General features: G+C 36.5%; 1 protein-coding gene and 1 pseudogene across 2 annotated transcripts in view; both read right to left on the bottom strand.

The window, feature by feature from the left end:
• Positions 1 to 210: 210 nt before the first annotated feature.
• LOC311629614 (60 kDa heat shock protein, mitochondrial-like) lies at positions 211 to 1,834 on the bottom strand (annotated as a pseudogene). Its single transcript has one exon. The product of its transcript is annotated as a 60 kDa heat shock protein, mitochondrial-like (transcript).
• Positions 1,835 to 10,645: 8,811 nt separating this feature from the next.
• The window catches only part of ASZ1 (ankyrin repeat, SAM and basic leucine zipper domain containing 1), a gene marked incomplete at both ends in the record, with an annotated part of 51,666 nt that continues 48,929 nt past the window's right edge, over positions 10,646 to 13,382 (bottom strand). The window contains one exon of the mRNA XM_084896974.1: positions 10,646 to 10,798. Coding sequence (XP_084753100.1) covers positions 10,646 to 10,798 — 153 coding nt within the window. The remainder of the gene's footprint in view (positions 10,799 to 13,382) is intronic.

Genomic DNA, 13,382 nt, shown 5'->3' with positions numbered 1-13,382 from the left:
TCCTCCTCCTTTATTTTGTTAGTATAGACCTTTTGGCTACTCCCAGTTCCCTTGTCTTATATAAATGTAACTGTTGCTGGTCCCTTGTGTTATGAAAATGTACCTTCTCACAATATGTAGCCCTGTATTTTTTCCATGAAACCCCAATTCTAAAAATTCCGTAAACCTGCCTATATTCCCCTAAAATTCCTATTTCACACTATTGTAGGATTAGAACATGCCACCTCCCATACCACCTCCATTCCATCCATCCTGCCTTCCCAGGAGCTTTCTTTTGTCTAGAAATTTCTGTGACTACAACTGCTGTTGGCCACTCCAGCAACATCCAATAAAGCAGTTTTCACCACCTTAGGTCAATGATTCCTTTACCCACCATATTCACAAAACTTCAAACAGCATCATAACCAACTTCTGAGGAAGTTTGCATAATTTCCTCAACTATCACTGAACCCTCAATACCTGTATTCTTAGCAATAGTCATTGCATGAATTTTGTGTGCTTTTAAAATAATTTCTACACCAATATTTTTTATCTTCATTAACTGGAATGAACGAGCCTAAGGTTGGAATGCACTACCGAAGCAGGGCCCAACCTCCTCCCAGAACAATGCCTTCCTCAACAGCAGCTCATGCAGCACTGAGGGCATCTGTTTCTCTTCCTTTTCATTCACTTCATCCCTTTCCTCACCAACCTTCAGCATAGCTACTACATCTGAGAGCTTTGCCAGACATTTAGTTTCTCCTTTTCACAGTCACTAATTGTGACATTAACTGCTTGATAATTCCTTGTCACCTTTTCCTTTCAAGAGCATAGCATCACCTTTGGTCACAATGACCTCTCCAACTTTTTCTAGGTAATGAGGTTGAACATATTTAAGAGTTAAGAGTCAATCCAACCACTGTGCCACCAGTAGCAATAGCCATGTCTTAAGCTGATACTTCCTATTGTCACCAAAACCTGGAGCTTTGCTGCAACCTGAGGACCAACATTTAGCCTATTCAAACCAAGTGTACTTAGAGCTTCTTCAGCGATTCTGACCAAGGGTTTACAGCAGGCATTTGCAATTTCAAGAGCGTACTCAATGGACTGAACACTAGAAATACTCTTCCCACTCAGCAGAACACAGGCACCTTAGAATTCACATTTCTGACCTTTTGCTGTATTAACAAAGTATGGTAAACATAACCTCCATCAAACTTCATGCCTTCAATAATTTCTAATTAATTATTCAGTGTTTTCCACCCTCTACTGTGATGATGACTCCTCTTCTTCCAGTCATTTTCATTGCATCAGGAATTATGCGGCCAATTTCTTTGTCTCGATTTGTAGATAGTATAACAGCTTGAGCTCTTCTTCAGGGGGTGTCAGTTTTAGACAGCTTTTATATTTAGAAACTATAGCACCAACAGCTAACACCACACCTCTCCTGATTTCCACAGCCTGAGCATCTTTACTAATCTTCTCAAAGCCTTCCTTGGCAAAAGAGCATGCCAGTGCAGTAGCAGTGGTGTTGACATCCGTCTCTTCATTTTTATTGTCGGCAGTTTCTTGAACAAGTTTAGCGCCAATATTTTTACATTTATCTTTTCAGTCAATGGACTTTGCAATGGCCACACCATCTTTTGTTACTTTGGGACGCCCCCCAGCTCCAATCAATGATCACTGTTCTTCCCTTTGGCCCCTTAGTAACAGCTAATAGGTCTATACCTTGAAACTTGAAGGCTCAGACATCTGCGCCAAATGTTACATCTTTGGCATAAGCCTGAGTGAAATGAGGAGTCAGTGCCCTGGACACTGGCCTAATCTGGTGAAGGACTCTGTGTAATCGAAGCATTTTTGTGGGGCGGAATCAAGGGCCTGTAAGTGTGAGGCAGGCCATCTGTGGTCAGTGAGGCCTAGTTCACGACTCTTCTAAAGTACTGCTGGTAAGTGGCAGAAGCAAATAGAGTCTGAGATTAGCCTATGGACATTTACTAGGGAGTGCTCTGTAGAGCTACACCTGTGCAAGGAGAGGGAAGGAAGCAGGATGGGCCTAGGGACAAGATACGCTGTGATACACTCAGTGGAGGTCTCAGCCAACCCCACCAGGAGTTTGGAAGCCGGGTCCCTGCGAGGAGGGCCCCTGAAAATGAAACCTTTAAGTTCCTATATTAACTAGCCATTGCGGGGAGTAGAACATCACTTTTGGAAGACAGTGTTCCTTAGTAGGGAAACTGCACAGAAAGTACTGTCTGCCAGTCTCATTTCCAGCAGCTGGGGGAATAAGTCCTTTATGCCATCACAGCATCCTCTTCTGGATGCAAAATCTTACGAAGAAGAAAATTCACAATTTTTCATTCATTCTGTGATGCTATCCCTATTTTATATTTTATCTAGAAACTGATTTAAAGACTTTGCATAGTAACTAATCTTTCATTTCCACATTTTAAATCCAATCATGGTAAGCCACAGCTAACCATGAGTGCTATTGTGATATTACCACTAACATGAAGGTTAACTGTAATATTACCATTAAGTGGATAGTTATATTACTACTAAAGGTTCTAGGTATCTTATTTCAATACCTTACATTGGGCTCAGGAAAAATTGTACATATGCAAGTCCAAAAGTTGGTTTAACACTAATGAACCTTGACTCCATGATGAGTAGTGTACGTTAAATCTTGTCTAAATCTCTTCTAAAAGATTTTACATCTGAGGAACTTCGTTACTTCTTCCTTTTGTATCTGTCTTTTTGTAGGAGGCATTGGTTGAAGTTGAGCCCTACTCCCACAAGGAAAGATAAGTGAATATATCTCCACACTCTCAACTGTAGAAAAAAATTTAAAATGTTGAACCACACTTTAGCCTATGCAAGTCTTATAAAGTGGTGTCAAAAAAAAGAAAAAAAAAAAGAAAAAGCTTACCTTCTTAAAACAACAGGAATCACAATTCCTCTCTTAATAGCAGCTGAAATATTTAGGTTTTCTAATATCAGATAAATTATATAATGTCTGGGTATAGCCTCTTAAATACAAGGTTTGACAAAAAGGTTTATAGTTGTAAGTATGCAAGACACAGAGTTTATTCTTGTATTATTATTACATTACTTATTTATATTACAAATGTAAACCTACTTTTGTCCACCCCTGTATACTAAGAAATCACTTATTGTTTAATGACTTGAAAGGTCATTACTAGTAAGTTTCCCAAAATATAAAATATTGGCAATAACTGAACATTAAGAGCAATTCTCTTATCAGATCTCTGAATGTGAGATCCAAAGCAAAACCATTCTGGCCTGTATGGCTCGGTGGTTGAGCACTGAACTATAAACCAGGAGGTCATGGTTCAATTCCTGGTCAGGGCACATACATGGGTTGTGGGCTCCATCCCGTGTGGGGTGTGTAGGAGGCAGCCAATTAGTAATTCCCTCTTAGCATTGATCTTTCCATCTCTCTCTTCATCTCCTTTCCTCTCTGAAATCAATAATATATATACTTAGTGAGGGGTCAAACTTGTCTAGTAAGCATTGATGCTTTTATATAAAGACTCTAAGGTTTTCTCCAATTTCAGAGTTCTGAATCAGATCCATTTCTGAAGATATTATTCTAATCCATTTAATCTTAGAGATCATCTGTTTTGCAGATGAGGAGACCAAGTCCCAGAGAAGGTAAAAGTTATTAACAAGGCTACCACCTAGTGCATTCTGTTCTGCCAGCAGAGAGGTGAAGGGCAGGATAGGGTTGAAAGGGAAGAGGCGGCATGTAATAGTAGACACAAACTTCAAAATGAAAATAATAGATAATTAAAGTGTGAAAAGATTCCAGGAAGGAAGCGAGTTCATGGAAACAATTATGAAAGATCAGTTGAGAAGAAATGGTGAATAATACTGTCTTATTGAGATAAGTCCAGAGATGGTGTCACTCCCAAAAATGTCCTTATTTTATTTACTCCATCCAAAAATGCCAGTATTAAAAACTTGTTCATTTTGTTTAGAATTTTCATGTGATAATATAACTTTACAAGTAGAGAAATATAATAGAGCATTGTTCAAATTATTTAAATTAGTGTTTCTAATAACTAACAAATGTGTCATATAAGTCCAGTATAACATTTTTATTGGCACTTGAAATAAATGTATTACTCACTAGTGGATGTGCCAAAAGGAAAATCCCCACCCTATTTCCACCCCCATAGAGCTACACATGATTATTTATTAAGTAGTGACAGAGTAACTCATAGTGCAAAACAGAAGTCATCATGGTTATCTGTGTTCTCAAATAATGAACTTTTGCAGTGTTAAGATTAAAAAAAAAGGTTGGCACTCTAAAATCATACCATAAAAAAAGCCTCAATTTTGATCTGGTGCTTAAAATTGTAGCTGGATTCATTTTTTAATGATATATTTTTATACTTTTAAATATCCCATTTCCCATATTTAATAAATAATAATTAATTGAATTAGGTGTCAGCTGAAATAGCTTTCATAGGAAAGCTTTCAAAATTGAGAGGATAGCCTTGCCCATCATTTATTTAGTCCTAGAATATCCTGGTCAAACCTAGGTGGTCTTTGCTTTTGTTTCCAATATTTTAGAATTTCAGCACCCTGTGATATTAAGCTAGTGCTAGGTAATGCTTACATGAAAACTATTCATCTAACGTTCTGACTTAAAAATATATATTGCACACTGTTCTGGGCGAAGCACTATACTAAGCACATAGCAGATACACTAGACATTATTAGCTAAGGAGTTTCACTGCCAGGATGAACGTGTGAGGGGCGCTATGGGTATACCACATAGGAACAAGCAAAGCAGAGACAGCTATACAAATACAACCTTTATTTAAAGTCTCTGGAAAGAGTCCTAATGGCTAAAAAAATAAAAAATAAAAAATAAAAAAATGAAGCAACAGTTATTCAAGAAAACTTACTAACACTGAGCCATATCCACTTCCTCCCTTACCACCAACTCTCCACCCCTAATCCCAAATCGGCTCAGCTTGGCACAAACTCCACTCTGGGCATAATATGGCCAAGAATATGGAGTTCCCTCTCCTCTCAGGTCCCAAACAAGGGTTATCATAGATCATCTGAAGGGCAAGAGGAGAGCATTTCATATCCCCTCCAACTCAAAGCTTACATGGCTGGATTCTGGTGACTGTGTCTGAGAAGTAGAGGGCTCCATCCACTGAATAGGATGAGGACCACTCAGGAATGGCAGGCCAGGATCCTGACCTTCCTCACCCGGCTCACTCAGAGGGCACAGCACTGAGAAGCAAACCCAGAAGATCAGAAGCTACTGCCCTCCCAGAAGCCAGGGTAGTAAACCAGGGTAGCTCACAGATTTTGCCCATAGGGAGAAAGAGTTCATAAGAAAGGAGAGCATAAGAGCTCTCTCCAGCCGAAACCGGTTTGGCTCAGCGGTAGAGCATCAGTCTGCGGACTGAAAGGTCCTCCCAGGTTCGATTCCAGTCAAAGGCATGTACCTTGGTTGCGGGCACATCCCCGGTGGGGGGTGTGCAAGAGGCAGCTGGTCGATGCTTCTCTCTCATCGACGTTTCTAGCTCTCTCTCTCTCTCTCTCCCTTCCTCTCTGTAAAAAAAAAAAAAAAAAAAAAAAGAGTTCTCTCCAAAGGAACTGACTTCATTTGAAAAAAATGTGGGAAAAATTAAACCTAAGGGCACACTTGGAGCAAACCTCTTAATTGGGAGCAACAAGCTAAACGGTAGGTAAGTCAGCTAATTTACCAGAAAAAATCAGGAAAAGAGGCAGCTAAGAAGGGTCCTTCCCTGGTTAAAATAAACCCCAAAAGGTAGCCTCACCTGGCCAGTGTTGCTCAGTGGTTGAGCATTGCCCCTTGCACCAAGAGGTCAACGATTCAATTCCAAGTCAGGGCACATAACTGTTGTGCAGGTTCAATCCCCAGCAGGGGATGTGCAGGGAGCAGCCAAACGATGTTTCTCTATCATTGATGTTTCTCTCCCTCTCCCTGTCCCTTCTCTCTCAACAAAAACATTTTTTTTTAAGTAGTCTCAAAAACAACCTTTACCCAAATTTAATCAGCTTGCTAAGCAATTCATGCCAAAACAATAAAGCAATTAACCAGTAATTAGTGGAGCCAGACGGTAGGGTGAAATACCAAATGAGGCAAATAGCCAGCCTTCCAGAGTGATCAGGAAAAGAGATGGTTAGAAATTAAAATCACTAACATCCCAGGGTGACTGTGTGACTTGCCCAAGAGCACACCCTCTGAGGAGTGACATCAGGGGCTCCATACTTTAGGGGTACACTTTACTAAAACAGTCCAGCCAAGTCACTCAACAAATAAATGTGCAAATAACAACAAACAGGAATAGAGAAATCACTTTCCAGAACTGCTATAATATCTAAAACATCCAATTTTTAACAAAAATGCAAAGAAAAAGGAAAGTGTGGTCCATACACAAGAAAATGAGCTGGCACCAGAAACTAACTGTGAGGGGCATCAGATGTCATATTAAACCATTATAAATATGTTCAAAAACCTAAAGTAATTCATATTTAAAAGTATGAAGAAAATGTCCCAACACAGAGAATATCTATATATAGAAATCATTAAAAAAAAGGAACAAATGGAAATTCTGGAGTTGAAAAGTTCAATAGCTAAAATGAAAAAAAATCCGTGACAGTGGCTCAATAATAGATTTGAAATGATAGAAGAATCACTGAACTTGAAGATTAATTAAAAATGAAAGAAAAAAAACATTCAAATAATGACTGAAAACGTTCCACATTTTATGAAAAACCTTAATTTACACATCCAAGAAGTTCAATGAAATCCAAGTAGGATAAATAAAGAGATCCACATTTAGACAGAAGATAGTAAGAATGCTGAAAGACAAAAGACAAAGAAGAGATCTTGAAAGCAGCAAAATGACTTGTCATGTAGAAGGGAACCCTAATGAGGTTAACAGCCGAATTCTCATAAAAATACATGGAGACTGCAGTAGGATGGCATATTCGAAGTACTGTAAGAAAAAATACCTGTTAACTTATTGTGCACTGGGCCTCTAGTAAATTATATTTCGTGCATGGGGGTAGGGGGAAGTGGCCCTCAACCTGGCCTGTGTCCTCCCACAGTCTGACTGCCACTGGGAGTGGGTCTAAGCTGGCAGTTGGACATCCATCTTACAGTCTGGGATCCTTCACTCCTTACTGCCTACCTGCAGCAGAGGCAGGAGAGGCTCCTCCCACTTCTGTGCTTGCCAGCTGTGAGCCAGCTTCTGGCTGAGTGGCACTCCTCCAGGGGAGTGCACTGACCACCAGGGGGCAGCTTCTGCATTGAGAGTCTGCCCCCTGGTGGTCAGTGTGCATCATAGCGACCAGTCATTCCACCATTTATATTTTAAAAAACAGGGAAGCATTGATCAGATTGTCAAACCTCAGAGGGAAGGTAGGAGAGGATGGGGTCAAGGGAAAGAGATCAACCAAAGGACTAGTACACATGCATATAAGCCTAACCAGTGGTCACAGAAAACGGGGTTGGGGGCATGAGTGGGGAGGGGTCTGGGATGGGAATGGGGGGATGAGGACAAATATGTAATACCTTAATAAAGAAATTAAAAAAAAGATATTTAACTTAAAAATAAATAAATACCTGCTATCCTACAATTTCTGAAATTCCCACAAATGGTTGGTTCCTGTCTAAACAATTAGGAAGTTCCTCATATGTGAGAACCTACCCATGTTTGATGCCTCCCTCTCTTAATTCATAGTGGCCGTAAGAATTTTTTCTCATTCTCTCTTCATTGGGTGTACACAGATTCATCCACTCTCCTGGCTATACATCTTAATTACTTTGGGTTGTCTTTTAGCCTTGTGATTGTAATTCCTGTTAGCAATTATTCTAGCATCTAAACTAGGGGTGTCGAACTCAATCAGAGAAGGGGCCAAAATCTAAAATCCAGCCTAAATCGCGGGCCAAATGGTTTACTGAACAGTCATAAACTGACAATGTCATAAACTGACAGCAGAGTGCAGTGATGACAGCGCGGTGCGGGCCACATTGCAAGGCCTGGCGGGCTGGATTTGGCCCGCGGGCCTTGTGTTTGACATATGTGATCTAAACTCAGAAATTCTCCTGGTATCTCCTTCTGTAAGAATACTGTCAAGTCAAAAATAAAATTCTCGCAAAATTTTCTATACAATAAAAAAAGTGGCAAGTAAGCATGCTTCTCCGTCAAAGATATTTGCATCCCAACAGGGGCTTATACTGATTATTTGAGTTCCCAAATTGATTCCAAAGCTATAAGAACACGTTTGACTCCAAAATATTTTACTACTTTCAAGTGCATAGAATTGAAATTTGGTTTACAATATTCATGACTGTCATTTTAGGGAGGTCTCTATGGAACTTATTTTAAGATAAGAAAAAATAATTTGTATTGAGCTATCTTGTAAAGAATGACTATTCCAGGAGTGATGCCACTCTTCATAATAAAGCATTGTAATCAAGTCAAATAATCAGAGCAGGAATAGATAAAAAGAAAAACCAATATCAAACCATTTGGATAATCTTATTTATTCTATTCATACTTTGCCCATGAAGAAACAATTTATCACAATAAGTGATGCTCTACTTATTCTCAGTCTGTAGCCTGAAAATTAGACTGTGTTAAGGGAATAAAAATATACTCATAATATGTAGTTGCAATGGACCTTACAGCATTTCTTTCCCCAGAGTAGCTAATTGTAGTTAAAGTTCATTAGGGCAGATCATTTTTTTAAGGGATTCTATTGTAAATTCTTTCATAAAACAAATATTTTGCTAATTTGCATTATAACAGTTTTATCTTAGTATTTGAGAGATGCATAGATTTGGTTTGGCCAGAGGAAAAAATAGTGACCCATCAGCCAATAGAAGAAAAATGATTATCTTCAAGATAAACTGAGGTCAGGGTATTATAAGTATACAATCAGTAGCATGTCTGTCATGTTCCTAGTTTTTAAAAAATCAGTCATAATATCATTTTCTACAGTTCTTTTAAGGAAACTAAAATTAACATTGAACACCTTTAATTTAACCTAAGTGCTGTGCTAGTAGTGAAATATATGTTTAAAAGAAGTAACTATTCTATTCATATCCAGTTTAGCTCTAAGTCTTGACCCCATTTGAATGAGAGACATCAGGAAAAAAAAAATATGGTACTTAGGTTAAAATTTCAGACATAAATTCTTTTTTAAAAAATATATTTTATTAATTTTTTTACAGAGAGAAAGGGAGAGGCATAGAGAGTTAGAAACATCGATGAGAAACATCAATCAGCTGCCTCTTGCACACCCGCTACTGGGGATATGCCTGCAACCAAGGTATATGCCCCTGACCAGAATCAAACCTAGGACCCTCCAGTCTGCAGGCCGATGCTCTCTCCACTGAGCCAAATCAGTTTCAGCTAGACATAAATTCTTTACAATGATATATGGTTGAGTATATTCTCAGAAAAAGAATGATGATTCAAGTCTTATTGCTTTGGTATTACTAAGAGCAGAAATTGCTACTAATTATTCGTCCTTATACTTCTTCCTTTCCATAATTTTCCCCTTTGCTTGATGTTTACCTTTCAATAGTTGTAGACCAAATGCATTTTTCTAAGCCAAACAAGATTTAACTACTCTATTCCCTGCTAATTTGGGTCTGCCCTGTGATTACCATCACTGTTAAAATCTGAATCTGCCCGGCTGGTACGGTGCAATCGGCTGAGCATCATCCCATGCATCAAGAGGTCACCGGCTGTATTCCTAGTCAGGGCACATGCCTGGGTTGTGGGCTGCATCCCCAGGAGGGGACATGCAGGAGGCAGTGATCCATGTTTCTCTCTCATTGATGTTTCTCTCTCCCTTCCTCTCTAAAAATCAATAAAAACATATTTTTCAAAAAAATCTGAATATTTTGTTTTCAGAAAAAAGAGAAATTTAAAATGTTTTTTAAAAAATGTATTTTTAAAAACATCTGAATATTGTTTTCAGAAAAAATAGAAATTATTATTTACACTGATAGAGGAGAAATTTTATGCCAAATGTATAACATTCTCAAGAATGTCACACACAGTATATGTCATATGTTCCCATTAAATACATTACATAAATTTTCTTTTTTTACTTTACATTTAAAACATTTTCCCCTAGAATTTTAAACTAGAATTCAAAAATGTTATATTTTATCTTTAAATTCTCTGGAATACTTTCAAAAGAAATAACTACAAAATTAAACAAGAAAGTACTTATTCCATAATATTGAGAGGGAAAATAAGGACTAAAAAAAAAAAGCTATTGATTAATGAACACTATAGAATTTATAGGATGCTCTGAGAAAAATAAACGCTTTTTTAAAAATGTCAAAGAATGTCAGATGAAACTTTTATTTTGAATTGTGATTTAGAGTCATAGGGTCAAACTTAAGAATCATAACTGCTTGATCAAAATTATCATAAAATATAACAAATTACATTTTAAGTCAAAGTGACAAACCACTTTCTAAAGAAAAACCCCCTGCTCAATGCTATCATATTTTTTCCTGTGGAATATTGGCAAAGAATATAGTTTTATTGAGCCACAAATGGTTAAAAGTAACATTTAAGGTTATTTAAATAAAATATACACACAATACTCAAAATAAATATTAGAATTATTTTCTTTGGAAAATTAGTTTGCAAATGAAAAGAAGAAATCCAAATCCGCATACTGTAATAGCCGTCCTCTTCAAAATTCTATTATTCCATGTAGGTTCCTCTTCTGTTAATGGTATATGAGTTGGATCATTTTCTCTTTCGTTTTGCAACTAAATATTTTGCATGGGAAAAAGAAGAGTTAATGTACATATGGTACACTGAAAATAGAAATATATTTGACTTAAAAAATGTAATATATCCATGTTAATGCATGATTTAGATAGTCAATGCAAAATTCTTATGTAAGATTTAAAATGTCCACATATGTCTTTAGTCTTTTATTCACCAGGATCCATTATAGTAAACCATGAGTTTAACATTAAAAATAAATGTTCTTATAGTTATTATATTTTCATATCATGTTTTTATCATAAGATGAAGTTTCTTTAATATTAAAGTTTCTATTTCTACCTAAGAAATGATCATTGCATTTTTTCTTCTGTATTAAATATCACTTGATTTCTTACAAAAAAGTTAACCATTATTATAATGTACCTACAATATGTAAATCTTAACAAAAGCTGTAAGGTATTATGGTAATACTATAAGTTTAATCCTTTATTTAAATATAATTAAGGAACAAACATCAATAAAAATCTAAGTGGTTTTCCTAGCCCTTTTCCACAATGAAAGTACATGACCCAGTTTCTCAGCTTTATACACAGACCTTTTTTGCTAAAATATCTCCCAAATTGTGTGTGTGTGTGTGTGTGTGTGTATGTGTAAGAGAGATGGGGAGGAAGAAAGGAAGGAATGGGGGGACACGGAGAGCAAGGGAGAGAGAGAGAGAGAGGAGACAGTTGTTGGTAGAGGAGAAGAGAGAAAATGAACTGAAACCAAAAGATTCTTAAAAGATAAAAATAATTAGGCACATTTATAGAGTAATATTTACTAAAAGCATCCTGTGCTGGAGTGGTGACAAATACTTTCATCATTAGAAAAAATAACTACTAAAATCTACAGTGTAAATATTTAATTTTAAATGCCTGCAAAATTAATTTTCAATTTATAGTAGAAACAGACATCAGTGCCAATCTCATTAATACTTTATTCTTCGTCTAACTTCCAAATGGCTTCATTCAGTAACAGATTCCTTTTTGACATTGATGCTCCATTTACTGAATCCTGAGACAGTAATTCCTTTTATTAACCAATTACTTAGGATGACCCTTTCTGACAGGAGCTTGTCAGTGTGTTGGTTTGAAAGAGAGTGATGTGGTGCTAAAGTCCAGTCTTGACCTCTCCTACCCTCTCTCTGTTATCTCCATATACTTATGGTAACTCATATGGTTCTTTTAAAAATTCCCTTCAGTTACTGGTAAACTTTCAAATATAAGCTAGAAGACATGATAGCATATTTCCAAATTTGGAAGCTCTTCTTTAAATAAAATTTCACTATGGTGATTAAGACCAACTCAGAAAAAAACAACAATAATGCACTAGCTTTCATTCCCAAAGAACAATAGCTAGAATGACAATTACTTGGAACATGTATCAAATTTATTTTGAGGAAAACTTTTTTTTTATGAAAATATGAAATAATTTATGAGTTGATGCTATAAAATTTAATGCATAATCTAGTGTTCACATCACATATTAAAAAACTTTACAGATATAAAATGTATTTGTTAAATAGACTTGAAGAACTTAGACGTGATTTCTTTATCAGGTAAAAGTGTTTTCCTTTGTTAACTATCTTCAAAAGAGTTCCCGATTTCAGCAGCTTAAATTTTGTTACAGCCTATTTTCTAAAAGAGGGAAAATCACTTGTCTTTGAATCCAGATAAATACTTCTATGTGAGTATAGGAACAATAACAACAAGCCCATACTTTTTTTAAAAAAAGTTAAATTATAAAAGGTATTATAGAAAATCTAAAAAGTAGGACGAATAGCCTGGCTGGTATGAGTTAGTGGTTGAGTGTCGACCTATGAGCCAGGAGATCGTGGTTTGATTCCCCGTCAGGGCATATGCCCATGTTATGGGTTCGATGTGCGGAGGCAGCTGATCAATGATTCTCTCTCATCATTGATGTTTCTATCTCTTTCTCCCTCTCCCTTCTTCTCTGAAATAGTTAAAATTCTATTTTAAAAATCAGACCAAATATTTTTATCCACAATCCTATCTCATTAACACAAGTAACTTAACTTTCATTTTGGTAATTTTTATTTTCATTTTGGTTAATTTTTTATCTACATATTTATATATAAGTAAAACTTACCAATATAACTTCATATCTTCAACAAGCTGATATTTCATTTTCGTTATTTTCTCAAATGGCTGCATATCATTATAATAAGTGTACAATGATTTATTTAATCATTTTGCTAATATAGGACACTCATTGTACATACAATTTTGGATTAAACTATTACTGAAATATACAAGTATTTTTATGGTTCTTAGCACATCTTGTCAAACTGTTTCTAAAAGGGACTGTGATACCTGTCTCATATGAAACTATCAGCTTGGTGAACTCTAGCCAGAAATGAGTAAATACACTATCCCTGCTAGTGTAAAAGATGAAAATGATCTATCATTGTTTTTTTAGTCTGCACTTCTTTGATGAGCGACAAAATTTGTTTCCTATGTATTACTTCTTCCTTTAGAAACTGTCTCTTTCCAACTGTTTAGTGGTAGCTTAAGTTGCTCTGGTCAGAATTACTTCATTGTCTAACATACTATCCTGCCAATG

Source organism: Pipistrellus hanaki (assembly GCF_964339955.1).
Source record: "Pipistrellus hanaki genome assembly, chromosome: 10".
Classification (NCBI taxonomy): Eukaryota; Metazoa; Chordata; class Mammalia; order Chiroptera; family Vespertilionidae; genus Pipistrellus; species Pipistrellus hanaki.
This window is presented reverse-complemented; position numbering and strand designations above follow the sequence as displayed.